General features: G+C 44.3%; 1 protein-coding gene across 3 annotated transcripts in view; it reads right to left on the reverse strand.

Moving 5' to 3' along the window:
- Positions 1-2,211: 2,211 nt before the first annotated feature.
- Positions 2,212-19,779, reverse strand: part of Mapre2 (microtubule associated protein RP/EB family member 2) — a 152,026-nt gene continuing 134,458 nt past the window's right edge. For all 3 annotated transcript variants that reach the window (XM_077792227.1, XM_026400005.2, XM_026400004.2), the window contains 3 exons: positions 18,319-18,458; positions 13,530-13,688; positions 2,212-4,967 (listed from right to left, as the gene is read on the reverse strand). In XM_077792227.1, coding sequence (XP_077648353.1) covers positions 4,893-4,967; positions 13,530-13,688; positions 18,319-18,458 — 374 coding nt within the window. In that variant the 3' untranslated portion in view covers positions 2,212-4,892. The remainder of the gene's footprint in view (positions 4,968-13,529; positions 13,689-18,318; positions 18,459-19,779) is intronic.

Below are 19,779 nucleotides of genomic sequence, written 5' to 3' on the forward strand. Positions count from 1 at the left end.
CTTTATCAATTCAAGTCAAAGTTCTTTTAAGAACATCCTTTATGAGTTCACAGTTCAGTGAAACAGGTTGTTAGACATCCAAGGAGATACCCTGATCCAACACTTGTGCTATTGGGCAGAATTGCCTTAGTGCTGAGAAAATAAATGGGTCAGTGATGTTTACTAGTGGTAGCAGCCTTCATGATCACAGTAATTGTGTTCTCACAGTCAGAAGGAAGAAACACACTAAGTTGTATGTGTTTAGAAAACCAATTGGCATTTTATAATTCAAACAGTGGGATTCCACAATTGTTTATTTTGTCTCTGGACTTAGAAGCTTTCCCGTAGTATCGGTAGCATTTTAGAGATGATCTCAGATTTAGTCAAATGGAACAAGCATGTTGCTATGGTTTGGTTTAAGAACGACCCTCCAAAACTTAAGTGTTAGGCAATGCAGCCTTGTTCAGAGGTGAAAAGACTGGATCATGAGGGCTCTGACTGCATCAGTGGATTAATCCATTTAATGGATGAATACTGTGAAGACTACTGGGACATGGTAAAAACTATAGGCTGGTGGGGCAAGGCTGGAGGAAGTCACTGGAGGTATGATGTGGGGAACTGTAGCTATCCCAACCCCCTATCTTGTTCTGTTGCCCAGCTGCCATGAACTGAATCCTCTGAAACAGTGAGCCAAAAATGATTCTTTCCTCCTCTAAGTTGTTCTCATCAGGTATTCCGAACACAGTGATGAAAAACTAACACTCATGTTATTTTATCACATTTGAACCAACAGTGACAGGTTTCCTAGAGTCTACCAACATACCTTTGGAATAAGCTCAACTCTGTATATTTTTGACTATTTGTGCACAAAAGTCTAAGATCCAGTGTTTAAAGTACCAGTGTTGATGAAGTAAATGAAAAACACGTGTGCTTTGAGCAAGAGTTTTTCATAACCCAGGCAGAGGCTTGCAGGCTTCTGTCACCAATGTACCCTGGGGACAAATGGATGTGGATGGCAAAGAAGAGTAGTATGTTTGTCTCAGATTATTTTTTCCACTCTTAAAAGTGCCTAAAGGCAAGTGAATGGAGGAGTTGCCAAAAGATAGTATAGGAACACAATTGGCTTCTAGGTGGTGCTTGAAAGCAGTTTAGGCAAAGCTGACATCTTTCAGGGTGAAAAGGGTATTGGTGGCCCCTCAAGTCACTTGCAGGCTCCAAGGTCTTCAAAAGATGCTCAACTGTTCCACAGTCTCCGCAGGTGGCTCACTGGGCCAGTTTTAATACATTCCTTTTTTTTTTTTTTTCACCCACTCCTGTGTCTGTAGGTTTTGGATTCCATGGAGAGCTTATGTTGATGATTACCCTTTAAATTATCATTCACCCTGTAAATTAAATCATCACCCTTTAAATTCAACAAACAGGGGGCAACAAAACACACTCATTCAAAGAGTTTTTGTCAACTAAGTATTTTTGCCACAAAGCTTTACTCAGAAACATCTGCCTGCTTCTCCAAGTCTATTTGCCCAGGACAGTCTTGTCCAGATGGAAGAGGCTGGGTCTGCCAGAGCTAGGATTTTGTTTGGTTGCAAGTGGAATCTTCCCCAAGGGAACATTTTATGTTTATATTTTTTGGTAAAGTTTTTAAAAAGGTATTACAGATGTCATATCAAATATAAACTTGTAATTCTGGTGAAATAATTAGTCATAATAAATACAAAGACACCTTCTTTTCCTGTGGTAAATCATAACAACTGTGGGTATATATTTGAATTTATACAAATCTCCCATATACGCATGCTCTGAAAAGCACTGAAAAGGGATCTTTGGTATAAAAGGAAAGAATTTATAAATCCAGACAGATTTTGACATATACTTTTTTTTTATTAAATATGTAAAAAGATCAACGCAAGTCAAGTTATTCACATATTCAGAGACAAAAAAACTATTCTACCATGCGACAATAGGTGGGTAATGTAAAATGAATGTGATACATCTGAATAAGACTTTTTCATCTATTATGTCATTACTTATCTATATTTATAATTAACAATACATATGTTTACATTCCTTTCAGTTTACATTTAATATATAACAAAAGCTTTATGGTGTACTATTTAGTAAAAGTAATCTGAATGCATATTAAACCTTAACGGAATAATGGAAATACTCACCAGGGAAGGGAGGAATTCTTGGTTCCCTTCTGGAGTTTACTTCTCTCGGGTCAACAGGGTGTTTGTCTTGTCTTTTTTTTTTTTTTCCTGCTTTTCTGCTTAGAATGAGCATGAGCTTTCTCTTTGCCCCCTGCTTCAATCACTTCCAATCTGACAGCAGCAATGGGAAGTGCTATAACCAGCCAACAGTGGGTGAGATGGGGGACGGGGAAAGAAATCCATCTTCCTGAGAGGAAGCAGCAGGGCACACAGCAAGGAATACCCCTCTGCCTAGCAATGATGACATGCTACTGGGGGTGGCGCACGGAGGAACCCATGTCCTGAATGACAGGATGAAAGAGCGATGGGGTCCCACTATCTGTGGGAAACACGTGGAGGTCATACAGAGGCAGGGGTTGTGGCCTAAGACCGACTCCAAAACACAGCTGTTAAAGACTCCCCAAAGCATCTGGGACATCATCTGGGCAAAGCACAACAGAAGATGTTTAAGATGGGGACAGAGAATCTATGGCTCTTTCTAAATGAATGAATAATCTGCCCCAAATCATCAGGAAGAATGGATTATGGTATTCTTTACAGGCTAACATGTCTCTAGCTGAGAAGGTTGGGGAGCTGGAGAGAACAAGAGTGGTTCCAGCAAGAGCCATCAGGGAGGTTTGTGGAAATTATACAGTAACAAGTGGTTCTGGAGAAGACTGGATCCTGACACTCTGGTACACATTCATGTACATCTACGTGACAGGAGCATGGTCATGAACCACCTGGCACTGGGTACTACTGAGATGTTGGGGAAGATGAATGGCGGCCTAGGAACCACCGAAGTATCTGCAAGGAGTTATTTATTGTGCCTCTTTACAAGAGCTATTTGTAAAACATCAGCGAGTACCACGGGTTCAGGAGGGCAACACACTGTTAAGCAAGATACTGTGTATAGCACAGCCACTACCTGTAACCAGGTGAGGGAGGATGTCACTGCCAGGAGCCAGGCTTTCCAGCCTCAGAGAAATGAGCTGCCGCTGTGTGCAGAGTGAGCAGGAGAGAGAAGAAAGGGAAACCAAACACCACAAAACATCTGTCCAATTCTGCACAGTGTGTTGTAATAATCTCAAAAATACAAGCCATCTTTTCCACATAGAACTCAATAAATACCACTTTGCTGCAAAAGATTTATTTTGGAAAGACTTCTTTTGGTGCCAAGCTTGAATGCCAGAATTTAGAGTTGGTATTTCATCACTTAATAAAGAAATTTCAAAGCTTGATGATACACAATTCAGAAATTTATTTTAAGCTTTTCAGTTAAGCGGAAAGTGGGGTGGGCACATTTTGTTGTTGTTGCACCTGCTAAGTCAAATAACAAGTGAAAGTCAACCTAAATTTAGAAATTAAGTGAAATTGAATGATCCAGGAAGGGATACCATCTGTCAAAAGGTGTGTGTGTGGGAGGGGGGAGGCAAAGATTTGGAAAGAGACTAAGAAAATGTGCAAATATTAGTTAAAAAAATAAGGAATGCTTTTAATTCATTAATGTTTCTCTGTTTATGAATTGCCATGGTTTAGCAAATGTCAATGACAAGGAGGGCCCTTGTGTTAAAGAGGGGAAATTCCTTATTCCAGAAGATATTGAGAGTCATAGATTTTTCTGTGCTGTTATTCCAGTGTCAACACCAGACTGCAGAACCAGGATTCTCCCTTGGAATTATGCGCCTATTAATTAGGTCTTCACTTCCAGCCTTCCAGCCAGTGTGCAATATGATGCAGAACCCTGGAGCTTGGGCTGCACACTTGAAGTTATCCTTTAGTAGGGATCCCTTAGTGCGGATGACAGGATTTGGGTTGAAAGCCACACGAGGAGGAAGAGGGACCAGCCAGGAGGACCTGCACCTACCAAGACCCCCTGTGGACTGCAGATTACTGATGACAACATCTTGGGAGAGTGGCTGCCCACCAAAGAGGACCCTGAGAAAGAAAATAACATGGGAACCAGGGGAGGAGGGTGGGAGGGGAGGGGTACGTGGAGAGAGGGCAAAGTTGAGATGGTGTTTTTCTTGAGTAAATGTCTTTTCAAAACTAACAACATACTGTGTGGTTGTCTAACATGCTGCTCTATGAACACTGCTGGGCCCTGAAGTCTGAGTTTTGAATCCATTTTTTTCCCTTTAGTGTTGTGACAAGAGGGAGAAACTGACCCTATGTTTCCCCTCATGACACAAGTCACTGTCATTATGGCTTTCATATCAAGTATCTGTTTCCCTTTGTTCCAATTCTTTGACCAAATTTATGTTTAGAAGTTAGACTTGCAAACATCAAAGCACCACAAATGCGTGTGACATCTAGTGACACTGGGTTGAGAAATGCCAATATAAATACCATATATCAAATTACCATTGTTTCACACCAGGATAAAAAGGGGTGGTGGTGGTGGAAGTGGTTTTGGGGTAGGGAAAGTTGTTCTGGAAAGAAACGAGGAAAAGAGCAGAACCAATCTCAAGCAGCCAAATGGTGAAGTTGAAGGTATGTGACCCTATGATCTCTCAGGTAGGCGGCCAGAATGACCGTCAGCTAATGCATCTTGGCAAAGGAAATGGGAACCAAGCGCAGTGGCTGGCATACGCAACAGTGCATTGATGGTAACGGCAGACTGGGAACAACTGGTTTCTGTTGAGCTTGAGGCTGCACGTGATCCAATTCTCCAGAAGAAAAGTTCCCACGCACAATGGAAGTGTCAAGAGCTGCTGAGACGGGTCAGTACTCTTCCTGCTGCTGGGGCTGCTGGTCATGGGCTTGCTCCTCGGCTTCCGGCTCTTCTGTGTGGCCCTCCTGTGAGGCAGGGAGAAGTTTCAGCTGAGATAATTTATGGTCTGAGGCCCTGAGGGATCCCAGCCCATGGTCACTGTGCAGTGTGTTATCTTCGGGCTGCAGAGAACACTAGGCTTGGACACAACCCTCCAGGTTTCCCAGATCCCAGTGGTCAACATGCATGCAGGGCCATCAAAGAATGGTCATTCTAGAAAGCACAATTGTTAGGCTTCGAGCCCCCAAATTTTCTTCCAACTGTTTTAGAAGGAAAACTTCAGAGAACACATCACATACTTTCCTAGTTTTTTAGTTGAAGATGGATACAATATCTTTATTTTTATGTGGTTCTGAAGATCGAACCCAGTGCCTCACAGGTGCTAGGCAGGTGCTCTACCACTGAGCTACAACCCCAGCCCCACTTTCCTACCTTTTGTAAGAGAGTCAACTAAACACAATGACTCTACAGCATCATGATGACCACAATGAACATAAAACAGCACCCTAGGCCTGTGTAGGACAGTTGCCCCTACACTAATGGTCCAAGATGTGGTGCTTCTGGTCCACTTCTGGTTTCCTTCCCTGCTTTCCTTCTTCTTGTCTGCCTGAAGCCAGACCTTTTTGTTATAATAGGTTACTAATCTGATGTGGGCTGAGTTAACAGCAAAAGTAACTTGTTTGAGTTTCTGAGGGGAAGGAAATGGTAGCAGCCATGTTTCATGGGCTGCCCCCAGCAAACAGACCCCTCTTAGCAGAGAGCTTAGGAGCTTTGGCTTAAGGACTTTGGGATATCTGTTCGGGGTGGTTGAGGTCTTTGCTTACTTTCTATTCTCTGTGTTTCTCTACTTGGTTTCCAATGTCTATTTATTCATTTGTCTAACCCAGTGAAGAGTATCATGGTTACCAACTAAGCCACAGATGTAAATTCTTTCAATTTTTGATCTCATTAAGAATTAACTAGCTCTTTATTATCTAAGCTGAAGGAGTAAAGCTAACCAACAGCAGCTAACTGCCCCCTCAATAATGGCACACGGTTTTATGGTGCAGTGTGGCATGTGTGCCAGCACACAGAGATGTGCTCAGGTCCTCTCACACCTGGCACACCGACTCCTGAACCATCAAACCCACCCACCCCCTTCCTATCTGACCCGTATTCCCTGTAGCTCAGGACAAAACTGTTGAGAACCAATTCAAATAGAGTGTGGTCATCTCTCCAGTACCCTGAGCCAGAATGATCTCTCTCCCTTCTCCTGCAGCACTCTGCTCTTCCTGTGCTATGAAACCGACTTGTAATCTTGTCTTGAATTTTTCGGCCTCGTCCACTGCATCCTCAGAGTCTGAGGTCAGGAGCAGGGGCTCATTCGACTATGTCACCTCTCAGTCAGTACAGAAGGCAATATGTGTTGTGGCAAGAGGAAGGTTTCAGAGGATTCAAGTATGGATGACCAAGACTACCAGACTATCAGCCAAGATCACATGCTGAGTCTTTTCTGAAAGGCTGTATAATGTAAAGGCATGAGACTCTGGAGCTATTTACCAGCTGTAAATATATTGCAACTGCTCTGTGCCTCAGTTTCTTGTCTGAGACAGGGATGGGGTACTCACATAGCAGAGTTTTCAGTGTTTCACTGATCAGTGAATTAATGGATTAATCGAACCCAATGAAGGAGTATTTAGTAGATAGTAAATATGAGCTGTGATTATGATTTCTTTTGTGGGACAACTCTTTGGAATATATTAAGCACAAATAATTAAGGAAAAAAAACCCTTTCTGTGACAACCAACAGTTGAAAGTGACATCATTGTATTAAAAACCTGGGATTACATTTAGTAATGTCTCTAACTCTGTGACAATGGGCACATTATTTGGTAAAGGTGAACTCTCCCCTAACCCTAACCATACCTGGGTACCCCATAAACTGTGCCACCATGGGTAAGGCCCAATATCCTCCTCTCTGACCACTTCTGTTTTTCTGATCCTCACACTTGGATTCCTTAACTGCAGATGCTCTCCGATCTTGGAGAGCAGAGTCCTGAATCTGTAGTGTCAGACGATCCCAGGGGCCCCTGGGCATGCTGTGGCTATATCCTGGCAGTATTCTCTACTGCTGGCTTTGCCCACTGCTTGGCACAGGTGAGGGTGGTCTTCTCATGAGGAATAGGAGGCTATTTTATGGTGGGGTGGCACAAAATAGAAAATAGGCACTGGTCTTGGAGCAGGCGCTCTCCTCATGAAGGAGACATGCTGGTGGGTTGTTTATGGACATGGTGCCTGGGAACTCCCAGTGGCTATTCTGCCACGGGCTCCTCCACTTTCTGAAAATGCTACTCCTCCCTGAAACCTCTCTCCCTGCCACCACGGCACAGTAACAGCTCCTCTCTCCAAGCTTTTGAAACCTTGTTTCTGCTTCTGTTAGAGGGCATGTGGGATTCAGCCCTGTATGTGCTTCTATAGGATGGCCGTCTTCCTCTCCACCCTGGCTCAGAGACTCCCCTGGGTGAGGGATGTCTTTTCATTCTTCCTAACTCTTGAATCTAGTGTGGTGTCTTCCATACTATATTGCTCTAACTTCAACTGGTCTAAAGCATGCTTTTTTTTACATAATTGCTTTTGTGCATTTTACATCGATGAGGGGAAGATCTCAGAAATGAGGATCTGTTTTACATTTTAGAGAAAAGCTCGTCACAGTTGGGAGTTAACTGTGGGATAATGGAATTAACTAAGAACTGCAATTGGAAGACCTGGATTCAAGGAATTGTTAAATCTGTTAACAAGCTACAGGACTAAGAACCCACCCATGAGGCCCCTCTGCAGGCATTCTTCCCAAACATGCTAAAGAAGGGGAGTGGGTCCATTGCCCTTGTCTATGGTTCTGTGGTTCCCAGATGGCAAGGGCAGCTCCCTAGAGCACCAGACTCAAGTCCTAGCCACAGGAAACTGCCTGTGATATCAAATATCTGCAGGAACCATGGACCCCAGATCATTCTTATCAGGCAATAAAGAGCAAATCTTCCAAGTTATCAATGGGTTGCTAATGCTTGGGGTGCGAGTTAGGGAAACTGGAAAGTTTGGCAGAACACATCTATAATTCTGAAATACTACATATCACATCTGAGCTTGCCCAGCCTTTTGTGCGCTTTCATAGGTTCCCAGGAGGAAAAACAAAACACCTTTTTCTTTGAACCATATAAAAATGAAGACTTTAAATCCACATGTTAAGTAGATGCTCAGGCAAAACCTGTGTCAAATATGGAGCCAATGAACTGAAGTGACACCTGCTCAATTCTGCTATTTCCTTTCAATCCATTACATCTCTCTAAGTGAACTGTGAGTGAAGTTAAATTTTTTTATTCTTATTGGAAGAAAGTACTGAAGAAGGGTCTTGGCCACTGTGGGAGGAGAATGGGGGCAGAGGAGGGAGGAGGCTCACCCAGAAGCTCCTGCTTCCAAATGTGGTGGGGAGTGGTGCTCGGCCTCATCTCCCGCTCACTCCTCATGGCAGCCCTGGTTGGCTCTTCTTTCCTCCCTGTTTTAATCCAAGTTCCCTCTGCCTGAAATACACCCTACCTTAGCTTTATTAACTTGATATTCCTAGCCATCCTTGAACATCCAACAAAAGCCATTTTCACTGTGACATCTTTGCTGGGCCCTCCAGGCTGTTTCTGTGTACTCCCCACAACTTGACTTATGTCTCTGTTATCACATTTATTATAATCAGGCACAGATTCCAGTTAGTTGTGTCCCTGTCTTCCTTCCAGGGACTGTGGGCTCTTCTGTGGGAGGGGTTGTGTGTTTTTCCTTCACAGCCATTGCTTTATCCAGTGGAATGCACAGACTCTGTGGTGACAGAAACACTGCCTGTATCAAAACACTGCTGAGGAGAAAGAAAGTCTTTAGGTCATTTTTAAAGTGGCTTCCATGACAGTACCTCAGGAGATAAGCAGCTATTTATAAGCTATTGCACCTTGGCTGTCAAAATCCATAAGGGAGCAGATAGCCAATGATTCAGCTCACATACCTGAGGGCCCAAGTTAAATACAGAGGGAAAAGATAATGACAATGTGACAGAGAGGCACTGGACAATTGGCTGGCAATCTGCTCTGAAAACTTCCATAGGGTTTCTACACCTGGGAAATGAATTACCTGTTGACTCCCCTGCTCAAAACTTCTAGCTAGATTTTTCTACCTTCCAAACATTATATTCTGGGATTGCTTGACTATAAGAATCAGAAGCCAGTCATCACTTGGTGGAAGAGATTCCCCTTCCAGCAAATACACCTACCTGAAATTGGAGAGCACACCCAACTGTCTAGCCTTTAATTCTTCAGCACCTCCCTTACCTTCAGGAGGAAAAGGCAGCCAACCAGAAGCCTCTGTCATTTCAGATTTGTATAATCCATCATCTCAGTACTGACACTTTCTGACAAAGTACTGACATTTTCTCCCAGATATCATGTATATCGGACTTGCATGTGAGTGTGACCTATTCACCACCCAGGTATGGAAATAGTCTAAAAACAGGACATAGTATCAGGAGCAAGACAATGGGGCAAAAGGACAATTCAGAGAGTTGACAGAAGTAGCATCACAGCCACTTGTTCAAAAGTAATGTCTTTGTAGACAATGACCCACACGGGCAGTGGCCAGGGGTCAAAGCTTTCTTAAGGCTCATGCCCCAGTGCAGAGACTGGTGGTGCTTCTGGGAGGCTGTACCAGAGGCAGGACTCATCAGCCTCAGGGAGGAAGACAAACCTTGAAGGTTTTGAGGTGTATTGGACAGTTCCTTGAGCCTCAGGCAGGGGATGCAGGAAGGAGAGTCCACCTATGGCCCCCGAGGTTCTTATGTACACCTCTGTAAGCAGAGCCATGTGTACATGTCTGTGCTCACAGTTGGCAGAGTCCACAGAAAGTGTTCAGCACACAGTCCAGGCACAGCAGTCTTCCCTTCCTATTCAGAAACTAAAGTTTAAAAAACCCTGGTCTCCCTCCTCAGTATTTAGCATCTCACTCCTCACTCTTCATCTTGAAGAACTGAAGTCCTCATACTACAGTGATACATGCACACCCACGGTCACAGCAGCACAATCCTCAATAGTCAAACTATAGCACCAGCCTAGGTGTGCATTCATGAGTGAATGGATAAGGAAAAGAATGTGTATATACACACAACAGAGTTTTGTTCAGCCATAAAGAAAAATGAAATTATAGTATTTGTAGAAAAATGGATGAAACCAGAGACCATCATATTAAGCAAAATAAGCCAGATTCAGAAGATTAAGGGTCCTATGTTTTCTCTCATATGTGGAAGCTAGAGAGGAAAAAGGAAAAGACAGGGGAGGTAGGGGGGATCTTATGAAAATCAAAAGGAGATGGGTAGAAGAAAGGGATGAAGGGGTGGGAGGAGGGGAAGGGGGGGGTAAGCAGTGAGGAGTGATATTAGCCAAATTATTTTGTTACATTGTGTGCATGTATGAACAAATTAACAAGTCCTTTATTATGCACAACTACAATGTACCAATAAAAAATGTGGAAAGAGAAAACCAAACCAAATCAAACCTTGGTCTTGCCACAGTCTAAACATGGACACCTAGCATATTGCAAGTCAAAACCCTTATTTTCCCACAGAAATCTCAGTGTAGCCTGACATGTTTCTATGGGTTTTCCAGACACAAAGTTGCAATGAAATATATACTGGAACCAGAAAAATTAAGCCAGCAACTGTACATAAAGATTTTGCTTTGGTAACCCATGCACGTAGTTCAAGTCTATATTCTCTTACAGATTTAAATTGCCTGGTTACTCTAAGTAAATCTCTTCCTGGATTTTGGATAGTTCTTAGCATACACTTAAGTGGTGATGCCAATGTCTCTCTTCTCTCCTTCCTCACCACATTTCTATTTGAAGATAGCAGCAGAGTGCCAGAGATGACACAAAGGTGGTTTGAGAAAAGTACCCATTAGTCGGAAGAAAACAGAAGTTCTCCATGGACTTAAATGGATGTATGCCCAGAGAAGGAGGCAGAGATAAGACTTTTGGAGACTCATTTAACAAAAATGAAACTAGGGAGTTATCTGGAGAAATCCAGGGAGGCGTCTGACTACTTCCTCCTACACACACAGAGTGTGCTTGACTGAAGATTTAAGTAGACAGGCTATTTTGAGGTTTCCCCAAGTGGCACTACTTTGACTTCTTCCTGCCCCATGGCATCCAATATGCTGAGAGGGAGGTAACAGTCCTAAAGATTTGAGGCTCTTAAGTACATAAACCTGGGTTCAAATCTTGTGCTACTAACTGGAGTTGCTGAGCAAATAATTTCATCTGTGAAATGTAAGTAAGTAACAGTACTTGCTGCATAGATATATGGTTAGGGTGAAAAATGTATACAGAACATGAACATAATATTTAGCACATGCTAAATATGCACTAACTCTTCACTATTGATACTGTCACATCCCACTTAAAAGGGGTGAAGGGGGTAGCTCAGTGGTAGAGCAAGTGCTTAGTTAGCATGCATGTGCCTCCTGGGCTGAATCCCCAGCACCAAAACCAAAACAAAACAAAAAGTAACCCACCCAAGACAGTCAAAAAACATGGTTCAGGCTTGAAGAAGGGAGAATAAGAACTCAAGATTCTGACTACCTGCTCATGAACTTGGGAAAGACCTCTGCTGCCTTAGTTTCCCCTCATCTATGAAATGGAATGATGACAATGACTACGTAATAAGATTATCAAGAAAACTAAAGGAGCTAATAAACTAATAGATATAAAGCCCTGAGCCCTCTTCCATCCAGCCCCATTCCAGGTGCTTGGGAAAAGGACCTGACAGACTTAGTCTTAATGACTGATGAGGCTTTAAAACACTGCTCTCCCAGGTGTCTGCATCCTGACCATCCACACACTGCAAGCACAGATCTGTGAATGCAGCGGGTAGCCAGGGAGTGTTGTGGGGTGTGGGTGTGAGTGATGGAAATGGCAGAACCAACCAGAGGGTGGTCATCTGAGCAGCACTCCTTGAAATCACACCTAGGAGGCAAGGGCTCTTGTGGGTGGCTGGCCTCCATCTCCTTAGCTAGGAATTCAGCTCTTCATCTGGAGCTCATGTGTCAATGCTCCTGTGCAAGGACTCCTCCCTCCTGGGACAAGATCTGGCTTAGAATCAGGTTCTCTCTCCTGCTGGAGAGACCCAGGCCCATGTGCGGGTTCTCCTCTAGCCAGCAGGCCACTACCACAGATAGCAGCTCCTGCTCGGCCGCAGTATGCGCAGACTTCATCGGATTTAGCCTCAAATGAGTGTGTGAAGACAATAACCATAATCCACCTAGTCCCCGACAAACTACAAAGCACTCAGAACACACAGAACATTATGTCCATGCCACCTGTGGTCACAGACACATAGCAGACTAGCCTCTCGCTACTTCCATCAGATATGAAAACACTCAGAACCACATGTCCTCAACCATCATGTCCTCTGGGGGGCCCAACTAGGCAGATTCCCAGGGCTTCAAAAATCTGCATTCTAAGCTACTGGCCACCAAGAAAGAAGTTTAAAACAAAATATCAGGGGAAATGAAAACAATAGTGGAGAACCCCCAAATCTGAGCAGAGTTTTTCCAGTTCAGGAAAGTTTCATTGCTAGGATTTTAAGTCATAAAGGGAGTAAATATTTGCTGGGCATTCAGCTGAAATAAGACAAAGTAAGCCTGCTGGTGGCTATAGTAATGCTCACACACTTGTGACCCACCACAATGCTCTTTGCACACCTTCAGGCCTGCAAGTCAGAGACCAGAACGCTTGCATCAGCTTCAACCCAGCCTCAGGCGCTCCGAGCCCCAATCCTCCTGGCCCTCCACAGCTCAGCTTGGTGGCAAGTCAAGCTCCACTGGACTCTCACTTCTGCCCCTGGGTGCTGGGCCTCTTCCTCCAGGCACAGGCGACTAGGGGGACTCTCCCCAGTCTCTGCCACTTGTCCCGCCCCCTCCCCTCCTGGCTTTGTGACATCACCATTCTCCTTGCTCCTGCTTTTGGTCACCCTGGCAGAACCACACTGTGGGTCTCCCTCAGCACATCTGCTCATGAACAGCAACCCTGGTGGCAGGTCCTTCCCTACAAAGGAGGCCTTCTAGAAGTCTTTTCAACAAAGGGCCATTTTGCACTTTTGCTCTACCCTGATGATGAGTAACCAAGGCAACTAGCTATGAAAAAAACCCATAGGCTTTATGGGGACCTACATTATATGTTCCTTTAACCATACTGTGATCTTTCGTGAGGAAATAGGAGCCCTTCTACAAATTCTTACTGCTCAGGTTCTCACACTCTCTCTTGGGATATGGCTGTTTTTCTCAGCTGCCTCCCCCCTCCTAGGCCTCACTATGCACTCATCTCTTCTCAGATTAACTTATGGACACATATTCCACAGGCATGGGTCAGTGGATCATGATGTGTATTCTTCTGGGAAGATCAAGTGCATTAATTGAGCTATAATTCTCACTGAGGTCTTAGGGAAGCACTCTAAGGCAGGCGGATCCATTGCAGTTTGACCAGGAGGGTCATTTCAGATGCAGGGGCCGAGAGCTCCTGGCACTTACGTGTTCTTCTGAAGCATAGAGTACTTCCATTAGTCGCTGCACCAGGTCATCATTTTCCTGCCCATGTTCTTGGCAGAGTAGCTCAATCTCTCTCAACTTCCCAAAGTAGAAATCTCTTTCCTTTTCCACACCTTCAAGGGCAAGTTTTAATGAATGTACCTGCAAGAGAGTGAGGGTGGAGAACCCCAAAATATACAATAATAAGTGATCAACTATGCCTGTATACGGGGACCCAAAACATGTAAAGAGACAGAAATAACCAATGTGCAAGTCTGAGAGAAGAGCAATAGGTCTGTCACCTGAGCCCAAGCCTGGGCCAAAATGTCCAATCTCAGAAGCACACTGCTCATTCCCTTCCATCAACTTAGTGTTTATTAACCAGGGTCAGAGTGATCCTCTGCCTGCGGTCTCAGCTAGGCTGTGGGAAGGAACCTTTCCTCTCCTGCTAACATGGGCTGAATGGCGTCTTTCCCCTAGCATGCTGCTCTGATCTGCAAGTTTGTGTCTCCCTCCAAATTGACATGTTGACATCCCAATGCCCAGTGTGAAGGTATCAGGAGGTGAGGCTTCTGGAAGGCGACAAGGTCAAAAGGATGGAGTCGTCACAAAGGGATTGGTGCCCTATTGAAAGAGGTCCAAAGGGGAGCATTAATCCTTCCAGCATGTGAAGATACAACGAGAAGGTGCTATCCAAGAGAAATGGGCCCTCACCTCACACTTATCTCCTGACACCTTCATCTTGGACTTCCCAACTGACAGAATCATTAAGAAATAAATTTGTTGTTTATACAAGTCATGCATAGTTTATGGTATTTGGTTGTAGCAGCCCAGACAGACAAAAACACTCCCCCCATGAAGGGTTAGAGAATGGGAGAATGGAGGAACGGAGAGACAAGAGAGTTGTTGAGTATGGTTCAAAATGAGATTGAGCCAAACTGGATAAATACTCTGAGAAAGTGGGTCTTGGTGCCCAAGGAAAACTGGAGGAGTCTCAGCCGGGCTGTGTGGATCTGTCTTCTCTGGTTCTGGCTTTGGGTGAATCACTGAAGGTGGCAAGGGACAGAAGCACCATTCCCTCACCTAACTAGCTCTCACTTCCTCTTTATTCCCTTTGACACTGGTACAAGGACCTTCCAGTGCTATGCACATTATATAATGGCCAATAATGGGGAGGAACCCAAGGTCTACGCATGGCTCAACAATGCAGGCACCTGGGGGTGAAGAAATGTCAAAGGGGTTAGGAAAAGATCAGATTTCAAATCTCAGGCCACCACCTTTCTCCAGGTGCAGCAGCTATTTACAGGCTCAAACTGTCACTCTGTTCCTGGTCTCTTATAATCTATCTATCTATCTATCTATCTATCTATCTATCTATCTATCTAGATTATATATACACACATGTACATATATACACACATTCACACACATACATATATATATTTATCCTTTGTTCATCTATATTTATGTAAACTCAGATCCACCTAGAAGTCTCAGGAATATGGCCCCTGAACGTTAACCTCACTGAGGCTGCTCTGTACCTACTGACAAAGCTGTGAAGGTTCCATTCACTAACTTTTAACTCTCATTTCTGCTAATAGTATATTTGGGACATTTGCAAAAACTGAAGGTAACCAGACTAAATTTTAGAAAAAAAGTTTGTTCTAGCAATTCTTTCCTGTTTTAAACAAACCAACCCCTTCTCTGGGCTCAGCCATAGAATGCCTCTCAGCTCTGGGCTGGTGTCACAGATGGACCTGTGGTAATTCAGGGGTACCCCCACTCACTAGCTCCATTTCAGACAAGAACACAGTCAACCTGTGAAAACCAAGTCTGTCTACATCCTGAGCACGGTATGGTTTTGCATAGTAAGAAAATAGCTGTGGCTTCTGTAGAAATACTTAGACTGAGTGGGGCTCTGTGGCACTCCATGGGTACTAGGTGAGCAGTACTTGGCTATATACATTCCTTAGTAAAATCTCCCAGCAGCTGGGTTATATGATGAAAGAGCAATTGGCAACTGAAATTCCATTTTCACAGGCCTGCTCACAGAGACCAAAACCAGTCTGATCCCCACACGTGGTGGGATGCCATATGACATGGGATGCCTGAGTGATGGAGGAGATTGAGGGCCGTGGTGGGAAAGTTTTCTTTTCACAATTTTCCCAACTCCCCTTAGTGTGTCCACAGATTGCAGGTCCTCCCACGCCTTGCAGTCCATGTGACAGCCACGGTCTCTGCCTGGGCTATGCCCACCCTCTCCTGCCAGCAGTCCCCTGATTCCAACCTACTTCCTGTTGGCTCACCCACTGTCCAGAAAGAGTTCCTAATTATTTTATTTATAGCTTTTCCTCTCTGACATCTTTTGATTCATTTCTGTCACTGGAGCTGTCTAGCACAGTGTTACTTTTATAGTTTATCATGGGATATTGCCTGAATAAAGGCATGAGGCCAAGTACATGAAAATTCTTAGTTTACGACACTTGTCACTTTCTCTATTACTGTCGTAATTCATCCTTTTGCCCAGGCATTTCCAACTTGGTCTCTCCTTGTCCCAGGTGCTCTCGGTTCCAACCCTGTCTGCCTGTGGGGCTGCCACCAGGCTTGTGGGGAGGGGGTTCCTGTAGGCTTCACGGACACCCAAAGGAGGGAGCAGTCAGATCACTGGTGAAATAAGTGCTTGTAAACATCTGGAAGGTGTCCCAATTTAGGGTGTGTCCTACCTTACCTCTGAGGGACAGGGGAGCCAGGCCTGGTCCTCCTCATCATGAAGGCAATAGGGGGCAAGAAGTGGGAGCGAGGCTTCTTAGGAGGAAGTTAAGAGCTATAACAAGGGGAAGGAAGGGTGGTGTACGGTTCTCTCTTTTCTCCCTCTGGCCTCTCTGGAATGGCATTTTGAACGGCAGGACAGTTTAGCTGAGGTAGTTTGGGGATCTGGGAATGGGGGTCTAGGAATGAGAGTCTCTTTGTGTGATTTGAGAGCTATTAGGAGCCTAGTGTCAGACCCAAGGAGAAGAAGTGGTTTGGCTGGTCAAGGCTGTGAGGGACAGGGAGGAAAGGAAGGACCCTGAGGCTTCCACGTGGTCAGAATTTGCTCTGGGGGTTGGAGGCCTGGATGTGGTGGGAGGAGAAGTCAGGGAGGAGAGGAGTCACAAAGAACGCAAGATGGCAAAGCAAAAAATCTGTGTTCCTTAGGAGAAAAGAGTAATAAATCCAAAGTACCCAAGCCCAGTTCTCTCGAGGTTCAGGCTGAGTTGCTTGTGTGTGGCCTGGAGCTCATCACTGCTGACTTTACTGTCTTTTACCTGAAGAAGTTACCACCGGAAACTGTCCCGAGGCACAAACTGAGAATCAGCAAATGTCTAGAACATTCCACAGTTTTTAGGTCAAAGTCCTACCTCCCGGATGACTTGAAGTTTTTCCTTGAAGTGATTGGACTTGTACAGAAGCACTCTAGTTAAGCAACTGCCTGCTTTTTAAACTAAAATCTTGATTGCAAATATACAATTACCTCAAAACAGTTCCCAGACTCTTGCTGGCTCATCAAGAAAAAGATTAATCACTGGAAACTGGCTTGGGACATGGCTGGGAACCGCCTGAGGACCTGGAGTCAAGGTTCCTCTTGCCATGGTGGAGGGGCTGGAAGAAAGCTGCCAAAGTCCTCCTTCTGCAGGGAGTCCTTCCCTCCCTGTTGTTTTATTACCTTTAAACTACTTATAATCTAAGGCAAAGTTGGTTAATGCTAGTTAGAAAGCATTCTTAAGTGGTTTTTGTTAAATTTTTTTGTTACTGGAGATGGAATAAGGGCACTCGACCACTGAGCCACATCCCCAGCCCTGTTTTTGTATTTTATTTAGAGACAGGGTCTCATTGAGTTGCTCAGAGCCTCACCAGTGAGGCCGGCTTTGAACTCACGATCCTCCTGCCTCAGCCTCCCAAGCCGTTGGGATTATAGGTGTGCACCACCATGCCTGGCTACATACTTAAATTTTTATACCGGAAATTTCAAAGTCAGCAGAAGTAGATTTATTTAATTTGTGAAGAGCTGTAGGCTAAGAAGAAAAGTTAGACTTAAAACACAGCTATAGCCTTTCAGATTCCCCCAGTTTTGATTTCAGTGTTTCTGTGGCATCCAACACCTGCCACTGTGGAAAGACTTGCTTTTTTCAGGTGCTGGAGGTCAATCCCAGGGCCTCAGGCATGCCAGGCAGGTGCTCTACAGCTGAGCTGCACCCCATCCCCAAGAGTGGAGTTTTTTAATTTTGCTTAAGTAGGATACTACTGTGTGCAACTGTTGTATGTTCTGAGAAAAGAAAATGAACCTAATCTTGCTACTATTAAATTACTAGCACTAAGTACAGTATCTGTCACATAAAAAAAGGTTCAAAGGAATAATTGCTGAAAGCAAAGAGGGAAGGATGGATGGACAGGCGAGGGAGGTGGTGCGAGGGAGACAACCACACACTGGAGCAGCCTTTAACACTGTCTAGATTGGCCATAAGTGGGCAGGGTAGGCCTAGGATTACTCAGCCTAGAGCTCGGGATGGCCACTGAGGCATAGGGGAGGAGGAGCAAGGCTGAGTCATCTGCCCTCTCTTAATGTAAAACTTTGAAATTTATGACTAACATCTGCTATTCATCATAAGCTACCAATTTTACCTTCCTAAGCAATTCCTTTTATTCTTGCTTGACAACACTGATTCTGCCTCACCATCCCTTCCTTGCCTAAGGCCAGTCGGGGTCTGTCTCCCTGCCCCTTACACATGTCACTGGATCCAGAGAAAGGAGTTACCTGCTCATTAAGCTGTATGACCTGTGTTTCTAAATCTTTATCAGATTTGGATGCTGAGCCACTGGAGGAAGCCCTTTTGGCAGAGGAGGGGCGAGAAGGTGTGGATCCCGGTTTAGATGCTGGACTTGATTTAGCTGCACCTGAAAGCAATCAGAGCAAATTATAAACATTGGCGACATTAAACATGGATTTTTAGATATCTTGTTTTAGATACAAACCAAGTGCACTAAAAAGCAAAAGGGTTGCAGCGATCCCTTCCCATTACAAAAGGGCCACAAAAATGCTTAAAATTACACAAAATTAAACCACAGTGTCATTGTCTTGGGCAACTTATTTAATTTTTATGAGAACAGTTTCTTTCCCAAGTAACAAGGGATGTATGTTCTAGGCCCTTCTCTCTCCAGAGATAAGAATAATAGTTACAAAAGAACTCCAAGTTTTTTTTTTTTTTTTTTTTTTTAAAAAAAGGTTTTAGAAAATCTGAAATTACTACCTTGAGTTTCTACATCAGATTAACACTTTGGAAGAAACACTGAAAAAGAAGAAACATGAATACAAACATTTCTCTTTTAAATTATTCCCTAGCTTCAGTCATGGAAAGAGTCTAGAAGTAATGGCATCTTCCTAGCAGTCAGTACCCTGATGCCCAAATCTTAATTTCTAAATATTATTCTGCAACAAAAGGGCTTCTTGAGAAATGGCTGATCCAGGGATGAGGCAGGAAATGTACAAGGTGAGCCTAGGACACCCTGTACCAAAAAACAGGGATGTGCTCAAGGAGTATTATCACAAGGATCCATGGACCAACCTGAAGGAGTCCCAAATGGCCACACTGAGGCAGTTTGAATAATGGCTGTAACTCACTGTAATACATTACATAAAAACTCCTCAGTTCATAATGGGAGGGAGAAGAAAGGAGGACAAAGAATAAGATCTTTACAGAACACCATCAGTAAAAGTAGGGAAAAAACCATTAGAACTAGAAAAATCACAATTTTGTAACATCCATAGCTAACTCCAAAAGGCTTGTCCAGTGGACAGTAAAATATCAGATGAGAGACTTTTAGGGACCAAGACATTCCCACTTCTGGGGGTCAGTACCTTATCCAAGTGATCCCCCGAGTATCACATCAGGAAGACCTGGCCTGTCTTGTGACCAGCTCATAGTGGACTCAGTCTAGAACACGGCACAGACATGGGAATGGCTGTAGCCAACAGGGAAGTACAAGGTACATGCAGAGAAGCTGTTGTGCTCACGGGTTAAGAACTTCTGGACCATTTCTGGGGAGTCAGTCCCCTTCCCTTTTATTCTGAACAGGGAGAGGGCAGCTCTGTTTTCCACCACTCCACTGGAGTAGGTGCCCTCCTGTGTGCTCCCCTGTCCCATTTGCCACCCTAGTCCTCTACACCCTTCCCTTCTAGAAGGCTCTTGAAGGGCAAGGAACATGTTTTGTTCAATTT

The sequence above is a fragment of the Urocitellus parryii genome, chromosome 13 (assembly GCF_045843805.1).
Source record: "Urocitellus parryii isolate mUroPar1 chromosome 13, mUroPar1.hap1, whole genome shotgun sequence".
Lineage (NCBI taxonomy): Eukaryota > Metazoa > Chordata > Mammalia > Rodentia > Sciuridae > Urocitellus > Urocitellus parryii.